This window comes from Corvus brachyrhynchos, unplaced genomic scaffold (genome assembly GCF_000691975.1).
Source record: "Corvus brachyrhynchos isolate BGI_N302 unplaced genomic scaffold, ASM69197v1 scaffold112, whole genome shotgun sequence".
Taxonomy (NCBI): Eukaryota; Metazoa; Chordata; class Aves; order Passeriformes; family Corvidae; genus Corvus; species Corvus brachyrhynchos.
In genome coordinates, this window is record NW_008236765.1 from 472,368 (window position 1) to 493,599 (window position 21,232).

General features: G+C 47.2%; 1 protein-coding gene across 3 annotated transcripts in view; it reads left to right on the forward strand.

Moving 5' to 3' along the window:
• The window catches only part of BMP3 (bone morphogenetic protein 3), a 91,110-nt gene that overhangs the window by 21,664 nt on the left and 48,214 nt on the right, over positions 1-21,232 (forward strand). For 2 of the 3 annotated variants that reach the window (XM_017727338.1, XM_017727340.1), the window contains exon 3: positions 2,823-2,992. The exons of the other annotated variant lie outside the window; for it this stretch is intronic. In XM_017727338.1, the coding sequence (XP_017582827.1) occupies positions 2,983-2,992 (10 nt within the window). In that variant the 5' untranslated portion in view covers positions 2,823-2,982. The remainder of the gene's footprint in view (positions 1-2,822; positions 2,993-21,232) is intronic. 3 annotated transcript variants of the gene reach the window in all.

Here is a 21,232-nt window from a genome sequence, read left to right on the forward strand (position 1 = left end):
TATATATATATATATATATGTATTTACATATACATAAAAAAATGTTTCCTCCTGCCTACCTTATTATCTTCTTCAGACAGCAGGAAATAAATTGACCATTTGCATGAGGTGCTGTATTTCAGTTTCAACACACAAGAGGCAGCGGGCTGCATCAGGCAGCTGCATGTTACCTTTTGTCTGCAAGGGTGGCCAGTCTGGGAACCCTAATGTGTTCCAGGTTTGTGGAGCTAGTGAGGAGAAGACCAACTGCCACACATTTGGGTTATGCCAAGCTCAGTGGTGAGTTTCCTGTATTTTGGTTGGATCTGTCAGTGCTGTAGGTTAAGATGATGATGTTGAATGAACCATTACCTCTGGTGTACGTGGCCAGCCCAGAACCTCGATGCTCTGAAATTGCTATGAGCCCTGGAACTGTGGTGGGGCTGTGCCAGAGGAACAGGGGAGGCTGCAGGCTCCACGATGGGAGCGCTCCCTGTTGACCTGGGAGGCCTTACACAGGTTGGCATTTCTGTTTTCAGTTAGGTTCGTGGTTTGGTCTCTTTGGCCAGGCCTGTCCCTCGTGGTGCAGTGGGAGAATCGGAGTGTTCAACCTACAGATTGGTTATTGACAAGAATTCCAGAGTGAGGCTTCAACATGACTGTTCTGAACGGTGTTTTCTCTTGTGGAGACTGCTTGGACTGCTTAGATTTTTGGCTTAATAACAGGTTAAGAGGCTTTGCAAACTTGAGAGTTTGAACCTCGTTAAGAGGGTTTTTTTAAATCAATGTTAACCTCCCAAAATCAAGAGTGTTTTGCTTCTCAGGTTTCTGGTCATCTTTGCTTTGTCTCTGATTTAATAATATTTGTATGTTCCAGGGATGTGCTTTTGCTGCTGCTGCGTAGCATAATAGCAAGATCTGCTCTAATGCTTGCACAAAATTTTATTGACCCCTTTTCAGTGCTCATTGGGGAGTCTCTTATGGGGTCTGAAATGATTAAAAATAGCAATGTCGCTTTCCATTATGGGTCTGACTTTCCCAGTCACCAGAGTTACGACAGTTACTGTAGTTTGGAACTGAGCTGCTGGTAGCATGCTTAGCCAAATCATAGATGCGTGTATAGGAGTTGTTTAAAATAGTTGTGATTTTGCTGTATGGCAATCACTTTCGCCAGGAGAGAGCACAGAGTTGCTGTAACACAAGTGCCCTTTTTGTTGTCCTTCGGTGAAGAAGATCCATTGTATGGAAGCTGTCATTTCCACAGGCAAAAGGAAGTACTTTTCGTGAGGTGGAATCTTCAGTTTTATTTCTGTGCAGTGTGCTCAGCGTGATTATTGAAAGAACTAAAAGCTGAACAATGATGTGAGAGCTGGCAATGCAAGTGCTTTTAATTAAGTTATATAGCCCAATGCACTTAATGGAGATGCGTGTCCAGCTTGATGTGAGGTGTGTTTATTCAAACCATCAACGGGAGGTGTTTCAGCTTTGTGATTTACCCCTCCTCAGGTAGCCAGATGTGGAGAAAGCACCTTCTACCTTGGCCAGTACTGCCATGGAACTGTCATTATCCACTTTGTGAATCCTGCCAGCTCCATTGCTTTCTTGATCTCTGTATCATTTTCCTCCTAAACACTCTAGAGTTGAAAGAAATAAAGACTAAATGCTCATGTAGTGGGTCAGATGAGCTCTTACCAGCTTTGTTAAAATGTCTGTATCTTGGATTCATATCAAACAACTCCTGTCATCTTTTCCTAGCGTCTGTCTGGTTTACACAGCAAGATGTACACAGGTTCTTCTCTTTCAAAACCTGCTTTGTTGTGGGGTTTTTTAGCAGAGTTGATCTTGCTGCGTGCCTGTGCTGTGTACACACAGTTGCTGTCTGAACAGCGGTGTGATAATGAACTTTTTTCTCACACAGGTGACCATTCAGCCTAAATGAAAGAGAGAGTTACGTTTCAGTCTTGTTTCTTTTGGGTTTCTTTGACCACTCTAGAATTGAAGTTTGGGCCTGCCTTTCTTCTTTCCCAATGGAAAGCAGTGATTTTTGTTTTCAAGAGCCACCTTGTTTTATTAGAAGGAATTGACTGAAGTGGGTGAGAACACAAGTGTATTTTTAAACTTGGTGTATCAGTTCCCTGTTACTTCTGCTCTTTTGCTTTAATCTTTTGTATAGGGACATATTGAATTTGATGGCTGAACTCAGACTCCAGCGGGAATAGCATAGGTATAATTTTGCAAACTTTCCTTGTGCCTGAGGGACACCAGAGGAACCTTTGTTGTGGAAGGCTACGTGCTGCCAGCCTCATGCTGGTGGTACCCACTCATGTTAGCACTGGTGATCTAGACTGATAGTGGAGCAAGTAAAATTAGAAAACTTCCTGGTGAGAGAGAGACATGGAGTCCTTGGCGTTCCGCATAGCAGAGGGATCCTCTGCGCTTTTCTTCCAATGCCCTTACCTCTGACAGCCATCAAGAAAATGAGGCAGGGGAAGGCTTAAGTTTTCTTAAAAGCTTCCAGCTGCTAAGATCTGTTCCTAGGACCAAGAGCACTTGGCTTTGACAAAGGAGCACCCAGTTCATCAGTCATCTTTCATCAGACTTTCTTCAAGCTTGATCTCAGCACCAGGATCATGGTGTTCTGCTGTGTCCTGTGCCTCTGCAGTTTTCCTGCTCACCAGGATGGAGAGTTGTGCCTGAGTTCCAGGGTTATTCAGAAATGCAACAGAGCTGTTGCTGACAGGCAAAAGGCCTGAAAAGATTCATACAGACAAGCAGGAAAATGTCTTTTAGGAGTATTTTTACATAGCTTCTATAGCAGTTTTTCTTTTATGTTTTTTCTTCAGAATGGCAACTTGACTTGATGACAGTCAAGGCCTGAGTTCACCCTGAACTTACACGTCAATTCACCATGTGCCTCTCCGCCCCTGAAACAGGCCAGGTGTAGCACAGCAGCTTACCTGCCCCCAGTGTGTCTCTGGTGGATTTAGAGAGAAACTGCCAAAGATGACTGAATGTAAGTTTCCATGGAAATTGTCTGGGATTGTCCAGTTTATATGTCCGATGTGAAACAGCCAGTGCTGAGTTGGGAAATCACAGGTCCTTTAGGTATTTTCTTCTGAAAACCCTGGGACAAGGATGTCACGGGCCGTGTGGATGAGGTTAGAGTAACCTGCTGACACTGTGAGCTGCGGCCACGTGGCCGTGCCAGGACCGCAGGAGAGATCGATTGCATACAGGTAGCCCCAGGTGTGCATGTATGGCAAAGCCTCTGGGCATGAAGCCCACGTTTGGACACGTTTTCTGGGGTTGGTTATTGTTGGTGCTGAGGTGTCTGCACTACTTAGTTGTTTGTGGTTAGGAAAGCGTTTCCATAAATTACAGAGTTCTAGCTTCCACCTCGCTGGTGGTGTTTCATACTGAGCATAAATTCTCTCATCTTGAACAAAACCAGTAATTAATGCCACAAGCTCGGGTCACTGACTGTGCTGGGATGCCCCCTGCTCCCTAGGCTTCCATGGTGCAGCTACAGCACATAAATTGCCTTTTATTGCAGCCTTGTCCTGTTTATTTTTACATGAAAAGGTTAGGACAGCTGAAAGGATGCCTGGGGGAGCAAAAGCTTATCTCCACCGGGTCCCTGTGTTATTCCCCACGTCCCAGTTACACTCTGCAGCACCATAAAACTTTCCCAGTTTGAAAAGCTGCTCGAGTTCTGCACTCGGAGGCCCCAAACGACAATAATTTTGCTTCTGGCCATCACTGGATATTGCAAACACGGTGTGCTTACAGTGGGGCTCGGGAAGTCACACAGGGAACGCATTCTTTGGAATCCTCTTTGTTTTATCATTGCGGAACAACCCACAAAGATTTGTATTATTGCACCTGAATAAATAGTGCTCTGCACTTCCCCCATTGAGGTCAGTGCTGGTGTGGGGCCGTTCCTGGGCCCCTTCCTGCTGCTCCTGCTGCAGCACCGGAGCCTGGTGCCCGTGCCACCTGAGCAGGTGTCACAGAGGGCATGTTTGTGGATACTCATCTTGAAAGGCCAGCTGCTGGACACCAGCAGTTCTTTGTGCAGCAGTATTTTCCTAGCAGGCAGGAGCAGCATTCATCTGCATGTTTGCAGTTATAACCACCATCATAGTTTTAGCAGTCTTGCCAAATTCTCTAAATACTTTAATTTCATTGTAATGCGTAATAACAGGTGTATGGTGTAGTTGCCAGTTTCTGCTTGCTGGCTGGGTGAGTAAATTATTCTTTGCAAAATGAGAACGGTACTTAATTGATATTTGAAGATAGAAATGGCTAATAGCAAGTGCACAAGCTTCAGCTGTGAACAGTTAGAGCTGGGTTGCTGGCATTTCCATGTGGTCACTAGCTAGAGGAAAACACCTTCCTTGAAAGCCATTTTCAGCTGCATAGAATGATAAGAAATGTGTTACTTCAGAAGTACGTTTTCCATATAATTCCTAAGGTTGTGATTACAGGTCTCTCTCTTTTTTTTTTTTTTTTTTAAACTTCCCCCCCCCCCCCCCCCCCCCCCCTTTTCCAGTCAGTATTGCTGTTTGGAACTGGAAAGCACTAGTGAAAAGCACTTCTTGTGCAGTTCCACCATGGCTGCTCTGCAAATACATTTTTTAATTTAGAAGTCGGAGCAGACACGAAAACCACATTTCCCTGGTCTTGGCTGTGGAGGCTTTTGGGGCTTACATGGTCTGACTACTGCTGAGCTGAAGTCTGATTTCGGAGCCAAACTTCTTTTTTCTACATTGTTCTCGTGCAGAGCAGACATTTGTACTAGGCAGGACATACTGCCAAAATATGGAATTGCACCTCCTGCACACAAATACTATGGAAGGAGTCTCAAAATGACTGGCTTCTGCCAGGTCAGATGCAAATATATGTAGAACTGGAAGCTGTTGCCCAGAAGCTTTGCTGATTTTTATATTCTTTGAGGGTGTGGTCCCCTTATCCTGTTATCTGCCCAGTTTAGAATTCTAGGTTCCATGTTTCGAGCATAAGGACATTGCTGCCTTATGCTCTGGAGCATCGTGAACATCAGCATTTCCTCAATCAGAAATGCAGTTTACGCACTTTCCAGCAATTCTTTCTCCAGAGGGAAAGTCTGGGGTTTCTCTCTTACATGCTTTGCAATATTGGTGTTTGGAGAAGGATTTGGGGTCTTAAATGTTCAGTTTCTGAGGGTTCTGTCAGGTTTCCTGAATAATCCCTTTTATACACAACATTTCAGAACGACTGTGCTGGGGGCTGCAGCCAGAGTTTGCCTCTAACCGGCCTTAGAAACAGGCTTGTGGAAGTAGCTGTGGTCAGCACTGCTATCTGCAGCAGGTGGGCAGCACCGAGATGAGCCATCTGGCTCTTCCAAGTCTAGAAGAACCTTTCTTTATCCCGGTGTCCAACCTGCACTTGTCCCAGGACAGGCATCGCCTCCACTGCTGCAGGTGAGAACAGCCCGTTAGTGCCGCCAGAATAGCTGAAGAAACGCTTGTAGAAAATCATTGATCCATCTGGAGGTCAGGGCAGCCCGACAGAGGGGTTAATCGCTCCGAGAATCCTGCAGGCGTATCCAGGGACTTTGGACTTGGCTTTGGTATGTCTTTGACAAAACAAGGGACTTCACATTTAATAGCTAGGGATAAGGCTTTTGTTTATACAATGTAGTATTTCATCAAATACTACATTCTTTAAGTGAAAAAAGTAAAAACTGCAGGTTTGAAAGATGCTTATGCTGGATTCTTGGCTGAGGGGGAGTGAGGCAGCAGATTAATTTCCAGCAAGACAGCTGCCATCGGCTAGAAAATAAAGTGGTTTGGGCTGGTCCCATCACTCGCTTAGGAACCTGGAGAGGCCAGGAACTATTCCCGGGACAGGGCTGCTGTGCAGCCTGCTGAGGGAAGACCAGTGCCCCACTGTTCCACCCCTCTCTTGCAGCCCCTGGAATTCCCCATTTGGCAGCATATCAAGAGGGGAGAACCTGCTGTGTGATGGCTGACAAGTCTCTGTGCTTAGGGAAAGCTTCTCTTGGGTGGGAATCGAGGTGCCAATGGGATTTGTGTCTCAGTGTGCTCACCTGAAAATGCGGTTTCTGCTGCTGCCTGCTTTGGGCTTGATTTACTTTTGAGAGCTTTAAGTTGTGGCATTCATAGGCGCAGATGGAAGTTTGGAGTTTACCTTTTAGTACTGGAAAGTTTGCAATTTTGAAACCCTTTCTCTCAAAGAGCCACATAAACTGCTGCTGGGGGAAGCAGGTGGTACCAGACCAATCATTTTTGTTATGGGAATGACAAGACTTAGTTGTTTAAGAAATTCACAAACTATGCTGTGTTTATACGTGGAGCATAGGGAGCTCATACCAGAAAAAGGAAAAGAGCACAACGAAATACACAGATCACGTTCCAATCTGCAGTCTCAAGTCAAATGAAACCTTTTTGGGGTAATTATCCTGAGGGAGCCTGCAGCCATGCAGCCTGCTGTGGTTTGAGCATCCGGCAGCTCCGCAGGCGTCAGGGTGGTGCAGGAGCTGTGGGGAGGGCACAGAGATAAGATGGGAACCTTGTGGAAAGGCTCAGCTTCAACTTTCCTGTCCGGCCACAGGTATTGCTTTTCACCTTGGGTGAATTGCTTAAAGCTGTTAATGGATCTTGAACACTGGATTACTTCCAAGCTTAGGAAATTCCCCTTTATGATTTCCCATAGGTGTCAGGGAGCAGCAGGAGTCAGGAGCACCTCTGCCAAGGCAGGGAGCCGGAGCTGAGGTGACAGCGTGGTGGGTGCCCGGAGCTGGCGGCACCAGCCAGGGTCAGCCACAACACTGTGGTGTGGACGGGGTGGGTCAGAGGTTCAGGTTGAAAGGTCAGTAGGTACAAGGCCCAGCACCATGCAAATACCCATAGCCTGGCCATGGCCAGAACTCCCAGGGCTGTTGGGCAGCGGGTGCTTGGAAGAGGGCCGGGATCTCCGGAGGGTGGCGAGGGACTGCAGGTGCCTCGATGCCGGGCTCTTGGCTCACCAAGGTGGCTGTGTGCTGGGGAGTTGCCGTTTTAATGGCTGTTTGCTTTTTACTAACATTGTTTTAGTCAGAAATCAGTATACAATTCTCTGGTTTTGGACTATCAGTGCGCAGTCTCCCAGGAGGTGAGCAGGTTTAACAGCATGAACGAAGTAACAAGGAAATCCAATTCCCCATTGCTGGGCCTCCCAGGAAGGGGTGCCCAAGAGGGAGCCTCCAAAAGAGGAACGCGCCGCCAGGGCTGTGCGGGCAGGAGGCAGATGCTGTGGCTGAGATGGGCCACTGGTACCTGCAGAGTGTGTCCGGGCGCTTGGCTGCTTAAGTCGGTGTTACGGAGCTGTGAAACTCGGCAGTCTGCCAGCCTTCCCGGAGGAGGCGATTCTTGTGGGCATAAATGTGGAATTCACCTTTTGATCAAGACCTGGGGTTCCATGCTCTGGTTTCTGTTGGCAGCCTGTGCTGGGGAGGCTGTGCCGGAGCTGGGCGCAGGCTGAGTGCCAGCACCGTTCCCATGCCCAGGACAAGGGCTCTCCTGAGACACGGGAGCTACAACCAGAGGGGGAAGCACTGGCCAGTTGTTGAGGTGGCCGTGGTCAGTGGCATGTTTACAGACGCCAGGCATCTCACAGGAGGGGCACTGTAAACAGTGCAGCCCACGGAGCTGTGGTTGAGGCACACAGGTACTTTCCAAAGGAGTTGCAGTTCCTGGTTGCTCTGGCTTTGTGCAGAAAGCCTGTCTGCAATCCCACAGGCTGTCTGAAGCCCCTGAGACACCCGCAGAGTGTGTCTGGTGTTGTCGTTCCCAGCCGGCAGCTGGGGGAATTTCTGGTTTGCACCTTCATTTTAATCTGAGTTCACTTAGAATAAAAGGCAGTGCTGCTAACAGAGCTGCTGCTGAGGATCTTTCTTGGCACAGGAGAGGCACTTTTCCCCTCTGAGATACCGAGCTTTCATTTGAACTCGTGTGGAAGCACCTGATACCACTAAAAGCCTTTTTTTGCGAGTTACAGTGTACTTTTACCTCTGCGCTGCCAGCAGACAGAAGGGCTGTGAACCCCTGACCATCGAGGGGGTGTCCTGAGCTGAGCCAGGGCAGAGAGGGAAGGAGAGGCCAGGTCTGAGCAGCAATTGACACGGCATGCTTTGAAAATTGGTTTCTACCATCAGTGCTAACAAGAGTGAAGGAGCGTTGAAATCCACTGAATGGGAGATGGTTGGTTTGCGGATTTTGTTTGAGGCATTTGCCAGTGCTGATTTAAAGGCGTGTCTAGGGAAAACTTGGCAAAATGGAGCACTTTTCAAAAGCGGCAAGGGCAGTTGAACAGCAATAGGGACAGTTGTGTCCGGTTCTCCCCCGGGAACCCAAGACCACATGCAGGCAGTGTCCACTGTTGCCGCAATCTGACGTGTGTGTTGTGAACAGCAGCAGTTTCTTCAGGCTGAAGGTGCCCCCCAATCAATGTTGCTACAATGGCAGCCTGAAAAATTGCTTTGGCTTGAAAATTGCTGCACTTAAAGCAAATTATATGTCTTAAATTGCTCATCTTACTTTAGAATTACAGATTATTAAAAATAATCTCCCAATTTTCAAATATTTGCTTTGATTTAATGCTACTTTTTCTTCCTTTATCTCAAGATAAAGGCTTGTTATTCAGTCTCTGCATCCTTAAAAGTCTGCACATCTGCTGTATGATTTCAGAAATGCTGTGACATGAGAGTTGCTAATTTGCTACTTGTGTCTGTGGGGTTATGCTCTGCTGTCACTGATGGCAACTATTCAGGGATCCATTTTGATCCTGTTAATGCCAATTGAAAACTAGGGGTCCATGTTTCAATTTTCTTTTTTTAACCAGAAATAGGGCTAGGAAATTTTTGAAAATTGCTTTTAATTGGCTGGGTGTGCTTCGGAAAGAACGTACCTGCGTTTTAGGGAAGCAGAACCTTCCCTTTAGCCCTTACAGACCCGAGTGTTTGGGCTGGGAAGATTCCAGCATTAATCTCCTGTGTATGAATAGGGGCTGTGGCTGCTCTGTAGGTGATTGCAGGTGTTGGTGGCTGTGGGGGAAGCATTCCCTGGGCATTACAAGTCCTCATACAGCCAGCACATGGTGTGAGCGTGCTGGAAATAGCCATGGTCTGCCCTGGCTCCTTTGGTGGTTCGCAGTGGGCATTACAAGGCACACGGCTTTCGGACTGGGCACCTGAACAGCTGCACCTGAAGTCCCGATCTAGGTCAGTCCCGAGGTACTCCCGGCCTCGCTTGGGGTGTGAGCTCCCAGCCCTCCTGTGCCTGCAGCCCGGCTGGCAGCGGTGCTGGGGAGGGCTGCAGAGCCAGCACGCTGCGAGGCTTGGTGCCGGAGAGTCTCAGAGCCCTTCCCAACAGCCTTGGCCTCCGGGCGCACTGCTGCTTAACCTGACACACAGGCACTGCTGTCCTGGCACGGCAAGGCACAGACAGCTCAGGGGGCGGCGCAGCCGCAAGGTCACGGAAAGATGGAAAAACAAGTGTGCTACCTGTTAAGCACCACTGTAACTGGGCAGGAGGGCTGCTCAGCGAGACAGTACCCCATATAGTATAATCTGTTTATTATAAAATAAAAGTATCATCTTGAAAGTATAAATCTTTTTATTCAAGTATAGGCTTTTTATTGTACCTAAAAATTACACTGCCTGTTAGACCTTGTGGACATTTCTGATGGCCCGTGGATGCATACGGTATTTCCAGATGGTTGGAAGCAGCATGGTCTAGCAGAGGACATTGGGCTGAGAATCAGGAGATGAAAATTTTATTACTTTTTTGCTGAACTGCTCTCTGATCTTTGGCAAAGTCATTGAACAGGCTTATGCTACTGCTCCCCCTCCACCCTTTGCTTGTCTCATTGACAGAGTGAGCTCACTGGAATGAAAACCATCTTCCAGGATGTTTTTATACATCTTCCCCTGCTGCAGCTCTCTTTGAACCTCGAGCTGCTTCAACAATATGCCTCAAATGACATGGATGCTGCTTTCCATGGTGTGTTACCTGTGGGCTCCTTTGATTAGCACAGAGTCAGCCCAGGAAACACAAGATTTGCTGATGTGGCTTCCTTTCATGCACCAAAGCGATCTGGTTCATGGGGTGAATAATTGTTAGCAGAAACTTTGAGTTTGTACATGTGGTGATGGGCTTGAAAGCCTCCGCAATTCCAATATACACCTCTCTTCCACTTTCTTGGCTAGGCTGTGTTTTGGTGGCAGTACACAGTGAGTTCTGCTGAGTTCCCAGAGCTCCAGGCCTGGGCTGCAGCTTTTCCACGTCCACGGTCTATAATGCCAGTAGACGGTGGCCTGTGTGGGTGGTGATGCTGCTGGGTGGTTGTTGGTGATTCTGCCTGCTATCTGCTGCTCGGGGCAAAGTGTCCTCCCAGGATGTGGTACCTGCTGCCCCAGGGTGTACTGCTCTGCAGGGAGAATGTGGTCAGACATAGCTGGACTGGGGTGTGCTGGGACAGGAGCAGATTTAAACAGGCGTGAAAAGGAGATGCAGACACAAGTGGCAGTGTGCGTCTCCTTACACCTGGCAGTGCTCAGAGCAAACAGCTTTCCTACAGCAAAAGCGCCATTGTGGGGAACTCAGGATCTTTTTCTCTGTGTTACAGCTGTCATTTCTAAGCCTGACTCTCCTCAGAGCATCTCTCTACTTTCCAGAGAAAGAAATAGCACAGATTATGGCAAGTGAAGCTTCACGAATTGCAGGGAGTTGTTATTGCTGCCAGTTGGCATTCATTTTCAGATAGCAGCAGATAAAGACCCTGGTTAGAGAGATTTATCTGTCTTTTTGGTAGTGTTCTGTATGTAAAACGTAAGTTGGATTGTGTTTACGCTGGCAGTTACGAGTGCTACTAAAGAATTTTTCTCATCATTTCCTCTTTCATCTTGTGAAAAATTAAATAGACAAGTTTAACCTCCAAGAGAAAGTGTGTTTGTCCAAATTGCCATGGCTGAGTGTGGAGCTTTGCCAGGAAGCTGCCCAGGGCTGTGACTGCTGGGATCGGGGCACTTGTTTGGGACATGGAGCCTCAGGTGATGTGTCTGCCCAGGAGAGCGTGCTCGGTGTGTCCCCGCCTGGGATCCCGGCCCTCGAGTCGGGCGTCCAGTCAGCAAGTGCTGAATGTGGAGTAATGATGCAGATTAACTGCACTGACCCCAGGCAGAACACCTCCTTAGCTCACTGCACTGCTTTAGGGCCAGCTGGGACATTTGATTGCTTCTACAGAAGTTCTGTACCTTGAGCTTGCCTCAAATTCCAGTACTGTGCATACTGGGAGGGGGGAAGGTGATTGGAAATGTGATTATCAAGAATTTAGAAGAGTTTGACATCCCCAAAGATTTCATACTCTTTCAACGTTCCGTATTTGCAAGTACACAAAAGACCTTTCCAGTTGTTTGCTATTCTCTTTACATTTAATTTTGAAGAAGTATTTTTACCTACCACAAATAATTGGCATACATGAATTATACACCTAAAATCCTTTGCCCAAGGCCGAAGTGCAGGTTTATTGCATCGTGCCCCCTGTGTCACTGTGTATGTGGCAGTGCAGCAGGAGGAGATAGATGGGCAGAGGTTTTGAGGAGAGGGCTCCCTCCGTGTTAACCCATAGGTGAACTGCAGGGGGGAATTTCAGCAAGTGAATGTCACTCAAACTGCAGTTCATATTCTGGAAATGGACAAGTACTCTGCTTTGCATCTGGAATTAATTTTCCATGTGTAAAATTGCACCTGCAGAAGGGGAATCCAGCTCTCCTGACAGCTCTGCTGTGAGCTTGAAGAGTTTCACAGAATGAATGTCAAGTCTTTGAAAAGTAGTTGGGGCCCTGCTAGAAATTGCACTCATCCCAGACCTCTGAGGCTTTTTACCAGCCCTCTCCAGTGAGAGCTCTGGTGGGATAAGCTTTGTTTTGGGCTGTGATGCATTTTTTGGGGGGGTGGTTTCCTCTGCCCTCATTCTGGCTGACAATGTGTTTTCCTGTTGTGTAATTTATGGCTGAGGAAGCATGGCCCTAACTTTTGCTTGCTCTTCCCTCAGTTTCGTCCTGTTTGTTTGCTGATTTCTACAGCTCGAAATGTCAGGTTTGCTTTGCCCCTTCCCCTCCCACCCCAGAAGGTTTCTGTGAATCACTGTTCACTTGGAAAAATGGAATGGTCAAGGAGCTTTTTTCACTTAGCACTTCGATGCAGGCTCAAATAACTTGAAAACAAGCAGTTTAAAATGATTTCCAGAAATGCACCTGGAATTCTCTGCTGCATTTTATTCAGTGCCAGGTGTTTAGGGGATGCCCTGTTTGAGGTGGTTCCTGCAGAGCTTGGCTCTGCACTGCCCGTCTCCCCAGCTCGCCCTGGCTAGGAGCAGCAAGCGTTTTCTTGATGCTCCAGTGTTAGTTGAGCCAGGTAACAAACAGCTCCAAAAGGAGGTGCTGCCAAAAGGAGGTTCTTGTTCCTCCAGAAGTTCCTCCTTCTCTGAAAGAGCTACTGGGCTTTGGTATTTTGGGTTTGTTACCCCAGGAGAACATTACTGGAGGGTTGCATTAAAGTTTGTGAAAGAAATTCTGAACTTCCCAAGAAAAGCAGGATTTGGAGACAGCATCTCTGTCTCTCTTCAATCCTGCTTGTCACTTGTTTCTTTCTAATTGGTTATTCATGAATACTCCTGTCTCCTCCCATGGTGAGAGCACTCAGGACCGGTGCAGCCACTGGTTCTGTAACTCAGCACTACAGCTGGACACGGATCAAACATCCCTGAAACGGAAAGCAGCCTGCCTTGTCCCAAACCCCTAATTCTCAGGCAAGAATAAGTGTCAGATTCTAAAGAATTACAGTGGCCAGCTAGCTCTTGGTGCATCATGTATGCACTGTTGGCTGAACCTGGCTGGAGGCTTTATCTTGGGCTACTGCCGTTGTGGCAGGGTGTGTTTGTCACTTCCCCGTGGGAATTGAGGTCAAAGGTTTTTCCTGCAGAACGATTGTTCTGCACTAACCATTGGTGACAGGCAGTACATGTTAGACTTCTCTATATAATTAACCAGTTACCATTTTCTGATTTCTTAAATCTAGAGACTCAGAACACAGAAGTGTTAGAAATTCCTTCCTGGCTTGACGGCCAGTCTCAGGACAACATCTGACGTTTTGTGCAAGGACGGCTGTGCTGCTGTCTCTGTTTCCAGTTCTAGGGAAAGCATCGTAGGTAAAACTGTGGGGTTCCTTCCCAGTGGAGTGCAGAGGCCAAGTCAGATCTGATGTGTCAGTTCCTGAAGCACTCAAGGGGAAACTGACTTTTATAGCTCAGAGGGAGAAACTTGGGGGTTCCATCCTTAGTACGTTTCCATGGCAAACTTACTGAAGTAAATTGTAAATAGTGTTTATTTTTAATCCTCCAAAGGCATTCCGTGAAAAAATGGTTAGAAAAATGTTCCCCATCTTGGATCTGTAGCTGAACTGTGAGCAAAATTCCACTTCTCTTTATCCCAGTCATCCCTTCAGAATGGTTGACATTGTGCAGAGCCTAATTTGTTGCCTTATTTTTGTCACTGATGATCAACGAAATAGGCCCAGTTTGATTTTTAGATTGCACAAGGCATGCACAGGGTTGGCAGTGAGGCAAAGTGTTTCATGAGTGCCCATTACAAAATAGTTACTGAGGGGCTCGGTGTGACAACAGCCCTGATAGCACACAGGGGGCATGGCTAACAGGGCGCTTGGCATCCTGCTGGCCCTTCGTGTCCTCAGCAAGGACGAGGGCTCAGAGATCACGCGGCAGTTTCTGAATCGTGTAAGGGCATCGAGCTGTGTAATCCCAGGCTGACGGATGCTCTGACAGAGCACGGCAGCATTTGGGTGGCATGGATGGGGCAGGGCCAATGGCAGCCCTGAGCACTGCAGCAGGGCGCAGGTCGGGTTCTCTCCACCCTACCACGACCTCCGGTGTGCTCTGCTGCGAGCCCGAGTAGATCCATGTCCTCTGGAGCAGCACGGAGCCATGACGCTGGCAGCACACGGAGCACCGTGTTCCTGCACGGCCTCCGTGCTGGCCGGGAGGGCTCCTGCCCCCGCGGCGGGCAGCGAGCCCGCGGGGGGAAGCACATTCCTGCACACAGCACACTGGGGAGCGAGCTCGGAGCAGGCGAAGCACGTGCTCCCAGGCGCCAGATGTGGAGATGGAGCACCTACTGTGCTTCAGCAGTCAATTACTCAAACCCATAATACTTTTGCTTCTGAAATTAACCACTTTATGAATTATACAAAAGGAAATGATCAGTGTTGACAGCTGATTCTTTTAAATGGAGTGTAACCAAAAACATCATTAAAATATGTCTGGACTTCACCATTCCACAGTGCTGACTCTCATCAAGTTTTGAACTGCTGTTAGCAATGGCATGTCTTGCCTAAGATTCTTAATTTTCCAGGTATTGCCCTGTCTTAATAAATCTGCATTTCTCCTCCTCAAAAGTCATTATGATTCCTGGGCACTGCACCAAAACTTGTAGATGTTTTGAAGGTGTCCTGATCAGCCGAGATTAGGATATGGGTTTTAAACTTTATTCTACAGGCAGGGCATCCTTGAAAGCTGACTCCATGAACTGGTTCAACAGCCCAGAACAAGGAAGCGTGAATGGTTGCCTGCTCATAAACAACTGGGTTTCAACACTGACTGTTAGAAGTACCCCACACAAATGAGTGTTAATCTCTTAAGAGAAATCTCTGCATTTCTGCTGACAACTGACCGCATCGGAGGTATTGCTCACTTCTGGTTTTTGTCATGTCTGGTTTTGGCGTTGTGGTGATGAGACCTTATTCCCTGTGGACGTGAAAAGAACTTTTTTTGTGCTTCAGTCAAGGTGGCCCAGCTCTGTTGGGTAACCTCTCTCTTTGTCTGTGTTTCCTTGGAAGCTCCTTGAGAGTACTGCAGGGGCCGAGGTACCTGCTTTTGAGCCTATGGTTAAGGCAATCCCTTGCCATGCTTTTCGTTTGTAAGATGTGCTGCACATGCTCCCCTTAGCTGTGGCTTTTTAGAGCATTCCCCCACCTTTCCTTTTCCTTCAAGATTGTGTGGGTGTTGTTGAAGTAAGTGTCGGCTTCATGTTCAGGAGTCTTTGGAAATGAACTTTTCATGATTTTTGTTAGGGTTCCTTCCCCTCTCCCCATCTCTAGATGTTTACTCTCAGCATTTAAGTTGGTGGTTTTTTTTGTTTTTGTGGTGATTTGTTTTTTTTGCTTTTCCATAAAGCCAGCTAATGATACAGAGCCTGCTTTGATTGAGAATACAGAAAAAGCAGTCCTGCTTTCAAAACCCGGTGAGCATAGGAAAGGCATATCAACCACAGCTGCAAGGTGGGAAGTGCCTGGAAACCTGGAAGCTTCACCCACCCCCGCATTAGTGGCAGGAGTGATCCAAGTGGCAGAGAGCAACTCCCTGGAAATGGGCCAGAATGGTTTTCTGGACTCAGCCGGGTACAGCTCCCAGTCCCGTGATGGCAGTGATGTGATCAGTGATGCTGTGCGTGAGGAATGCCTTCCCTTGCCTGGAGCATCCTGCACCAGCTTTGCCGGGAAAGGTTCACTGCAGCCTGCACAACAGTTTTGCAGCTTCATAATTTCTCTCTCTCTTTATCTTAGTTTGCTCTGATTTTGACTTTACCATCTGCCAGCCTTTCCCCAGGACTGTTTGGTCTTTGAGGAGATGTACCTGTTTTTATATGTGTGGAAAAATACTTGAATTGCTTTCCTAATGGGAATCAGTGTTTTGTTTTCACCCTACATTTAATAAGTAAGCTCCAGTTACTGTTCAGTGCTCTTAAATAATATTTACTAGTTCTGGTTGTTAAAACCTGTGTCACACAGTGAGATGCAGTTCAGGCAGCTGATTAAATGAAGATGACTAATACAAATTTTTAAAAATGTAAACAAGAGAAAAGGAAGCGTAAACTGAATGTTCACTGGCACTTGGATATGTCCCAGCGCATAGACACGTGCGTATCCGACTTACACGACAGTGGCTTATGAGAAATGGCTTTTCAGACTCCAGTGATGCCAGCTGAGTAGCCTGTGTCCCGTTGTAAGGTCAAAGGCCTTTAGGCTCAGGGGTTTTTTTGGCTAGTTGTTGTTTTGGTTTGACTGGAAACATTCAGTACTGGCTTTTCCAGTTGCCAGCTCCTTTCCTGTGTTTGCATCATCCTTCTGTTCTTTCTGCGGAGCTGGGATAAAACCAATGGTCCTGGATCTGTAGTAAGGAAACAGCGGCAGGTCGTTATGCTGGAATTTTAGGTTCAAAAGACACAACTAAGAATAAGCTTTTGCATTTTCCATGTAGCATTTCTGTTTTGAGTTTTCTTTTTTCCTTTTTTTTTTTTTTTTAGTGCTGTCAACCATATTTTTGTACGTGAGGCAGGATCTTTCTGGGTTCCGTGTGTGCTGGTGCAATCGATAACATCTGTTTGATCTACCTTCATTACTACACTTTAAATCTTCCATTCAGAAGCATATTCCCATATTTATCGTGAAGAGTGTCCACACTGAGTTTCCTTCTTGTCCGCTCCTCATTCAAACCACCTTGATTCTTCAGGTCTGCCTGGCGTTGGCCTGTCAGAGTCCTGTGCGTAGTGCACAGACACATGGGCCGGAAGTTGGGAAGGAGGCTCCTCTGGTTGGAAAAGGGCCAGAAAAAGGCAGAAGACTTGAAGGAAAGGATTGGATTTCAGTGTTTTTCCTTATGAATCTTTGTCCTGCTTAGGAAAACTGCCATAGGCACTCGGAGGGCTTGTTCTTCGATGGAGACACCCTGGCTGCACCATTCCATCCACCCTTAAGAGGTGCAGGGCGGCTCCTGCCATTTATCCCAAATGGTCCTTCCCCCCAAATTCAGAGGGATGACGACTGCCAGGCATTCTGCTGGCAGTTCAGTGGTGTTGAGGCTGAGTTCACTGCAGCATTCAGAGCTGAACTGCTTGCACTTGGTCCTTGGGATGTTCTGTGGACATTCTAAAAGGATTTGCTATTGCAGTTGGGAGTGACTTTATCTGTGTAGCTCTGCTGTAATCCTTCATAAGAAAAGTCTTAATTTCTTTCATGCCATTTTTTTGCTGACTTGTCTTGACACTTTTTAAAGTTCAGATCCTCGTGGGGAAATACATTGAGTGTAAAGGTGTCAGAAGGGAAGGTGGGAAGGAGAGGTGTCAGTGGCAGGACAGGAAAAGCAAATTGCCTGTTTCTCCAGACCTCCAGCCTGCTTAGGTAAGGTCTACCGTGTCTGAGTATCCCTGTGTTTCCTGGGAAATATCACCAGCCTCACACCCCTGGCCCACTAACATCATGGACAAGGAGGATTGTGACACACTCAGATTATAAAAAGCAGAGATAAAATCTGTGGGTCTGTCTTGGGTGAATAATTGGGACGCATTTGAAAGAGACTTTGAGACTCTTGAATTCTCCGTAGTTGATCAGGAGGGCAAAGAGATTATAATAATGATTGTTATTCAGTGTGTGTGCGACGGTATTTGGCATTTGCCTCTTTTTCCCCTTTTTCCCCATTTATCCCCTTGTGGCTGATGCAGGCATCCTCAGCGCCAGCACTTGTCAGGGCACAGCAAGGGCCGGTGGCTGGGCTGTGACAGGGAGATGCTGCGAAGCCTGCCTGGCTCTGGGGGGCTCCTCTCCCTGTCCTTGCCCCGACAACATCTGTGCCGAGCTGCTGCTGCAGCTGGAGAGCTGGGGTGGTCCCCACACAGCCAGTGCCAGCCTCCTGGCACCCGCAGCCTGGGCCTTGGCAGCCCGGGTGTGCTCTGGATCAGTCCGATGCTGTGCGTCACCGGGGACACAGGCTTGCCAGGGGGAAATAGGGCACAAGCCTTCCTGCTGGAAAGGTGGCAAAGCAGACACTTTTTAATCAAGTTTTTATTGTCTGTATAAGTTTGATATGATCAATTAGTGTAATAAATCCTGCAACAGTAAACAAGAAGGTGCTTGGAGGAAAGGGTTTACCGCCTTCTGTGTTGTATTGTAGCAACTGATTTGCTGCTGTAATGATAACTAAGAAGGTCTCTGTATCCCACAAAGTTTATGGCTTGATATGAATGTTTGTTTTAGATATTGCATCTCAAAATCATTGAAAAGTGCTTCTGGGAGAGTTTCTTTTCCAGAGCTTTTTTTTTTTTTTTTTGAGTGGAGGTTGCCAAGGCTGTTCTTTTTAGGGAATTTGCTTTAACGGGAAGTTTTATCCTCATGAAATTCTAATGGTGGAAACAATTCCCAAAATGAGCATCCCGTTCCATGTGGGGAAGGTGGCAAGAGGATGTAAGGAAGAGAGTTTGCTTCTCCACTAACCCTGGGATCTCATGCAGGGCTCAGCACAAAGCTTGGCTTCCTTGGCTCTCACAGATATATAATTAAATTCAAAGCGGAGAACAGCTCAGGAGACAGCAATGCCTGGTAAGGCTGTGGAAGAGAAGTGTCAGACCATGTGCTATGAGAACCTCAGGCATTTCTTGCCAGTGGATAAGGTGCAAGGACAGGGAATGGCCCTCAGCATCTGTTTTATGGCTGGCTGATCACTAGGTAGATGGCTTTTGATGATATAACAAAGACTATTTTGTATCAATCAAAGAGCTGCTCGGTGAGGTGGTGAAATATTTACTTAGCTGCAAGCTGTGGACTTCCGTGTGAATTGTCGGGTCCTTCCTACCTGAGCGTGGGACTTGGCTGGAACGGTGCAGCAGGTGATAGCGTGCGATTCCGTAACAGGACAGTAAGCAGGTGGTTGTTTTTGTCACACAAAGGAAAGCCCTAACCTTGCCATTAATCTTCCCATAAGCCCCATTATTTTGAGTGAGGGTATTATTTTTGCTGCCTGGGTGACTAAAGGAGCACGGCTTGTCTCGGAGGCTGAGCTCTGTCAGTGCCTGGTGTGGCAGGTTTGCACAGGGATATGCTTTGAGAATGCGGGCAGACCTCTGCTATATTCAACACCTTTTCAAATATACATGCGCAGGATTGCCCTAGTTGGGATCAACTTCTGCACGACAAGGCTTTGAGGCTATGGTTTCTTTGAGAAAATAATCACTAGCACTCTGTTCCTACAAAGGACACACACCATTAACCAGCGACATTTCATGGCATCCCAGAAAAACAGCTGATGTGCACTTGACCTAGTTTTGTTACAGTCTGTATCTGCTATTCCAGGTGTTCTGTGATATACTATGAATACCATTATCATTGTTGGTGCCTTGGTGATTGTACGGGTTTTAGAGGTCTGAGGTAGAAAGTTTGTGCTGTAAAATATTCAGAACATACTTGTTTTCTTAATGAAGGCTTTGGTACCAGGCGCTTCGCTTCCTGGCATAACCCCTTTAATGCCACTTTATCCCTTACTTACTCTTGCATTTCCTTACCGTACTATACATGGAGGGTAAAAACAGAAAGACTTTGTGTTATTCTTATACCTCCTTTATATTCAAAAGAAAATCTGTACTAACTTGTTATTTACCTCAGTCATATTTTGCCCAGTGTCTGTTTTACCAGCTCTGAAAAGTTGTCTGGACTGCAGGAATATCCATCAGTGATCTCTCCAGTACGGCTGTGCCCTCTCAGATGCTGACAATGTACTAAACTGTAATGTGAAGCCAGGGAGTTCCAAAGAAAGGAAATTATTGAAAGTCATCCCACAGTACTTACAAAAAGTAAAAGGAAAGATCAAAGCATTTGCTGACGATTCATTTCCAGCTGTATAAAGAGCACCCCTGCAGTGGCAGAATAACTTCTCTCCAGGAAGACAGCTTCTTGGACAGGGCGCCTGGAATGGAGTCTCAAGAGCAGCTTTTCATGCTGCTCTTGAAATGGACTTCAAGTTATGCTAGAAATTGGTTTCATGGGGCACGTTCCTTCTGATTTCACATTAAATGAAGTTTAAAATATTTTCTTTGCTTTATCTTTGTGGGTGGAAGGGGAGCCCTAGGGAAATTTCTCAAAATGTTTTATTTTGCATCATATTAATTGATCCTTTTGCGCAAGAAGTTGAACGTAGTGAAAAAATAGGAAAGCAGGAAAGAAAGGAGCGGGAGGCAGGGGGTGTGGGAGAGGAGAAGGCTCTAAAACTTCTTCGAAAGGCTTAGTACTGAACTTACTTCAGCCTTTCACTCTGCATGGCGATAAGTGAATTACTTCAAATGCCAATTGATCTGGGTGGGAAGTGGAAAGCCACTCTAATCCGATTAATCCCAGAGCATGGGATGCCTCGCTGGCAGTGTGAAAGCAGCCCCAGCACATGCTCAGCTGTTGCTCTTTCACAATGCGTGGTGCAGTTGTCACTCTCAGACTCCTGCCAGCAAAAACATCCGCTGGGTTCATTTTACCACCAAATATTTTTACACTTCTGCGCCAATAAACATAAACTACCCTGGCGGCAACTGCCGTGCCCCATCCTACCATTCCTTGCGTCGCACAAACGATGTGAGTTGAGCTACGCTGTTGTCCCGTTCATCCTTCCAGCAGCGTGATCCCTCCTGTCACGGAGGAGCTACCCTCTGGTGCTGATTCTAGCCCCTGCATGTAGGAATGAGCAGAATGGAAAAACTTCAAATGAGCCCTTACGGCTGTACCTTGTTGATAGTCTGTCCTGCCTGCTCCTAGGAGGAGCCTGGAAGGATTTTCCTCTAGCTGGCTGCCATTACAGACATGTCCATGTGTGTGCGGAGCTTGGGAGGTGGCAGAGGTGCAGGCGCTGCTTGTATTACAGTGCTTTTTCCCTGGCTTAAAATTCTGCCGTGTTCTGTGGCTAGGGAATGATGGCATGGCCAGAGCAGGGCCTTGGCCTGATGCTCTGGTGTCTCAGTGTAGGGAGGAACATGGTTCCATGTGAAGGTGGGGACCGGCAGCAAGTTCTCCTTAGGAAGAACCTGTCTTTAACGCTTCATCTGAACTCTCTTTAAGAATATGCCAAGCATTTAAGTACTGAAAATATACTTGTTTTCCCCACTGCAGAGGCTTACATAGCTGAGCTCTCCAATATTTATGTTTGACGTCAATGGGAACATTGCCTGAACGTAGGATTAGTAGCACTGAGCTGTTCCCTGCTCCGTGTGTCAGGCAGCAGCGTGCGCACACCAGCCGGCCCCATGCCACGGCTGCGGCGCCGCTGTCACAGCAGCGTTTGGTGAGCCCTGCCAAACAACGAGGTCCCCCTCCACCCCCGGATCGCG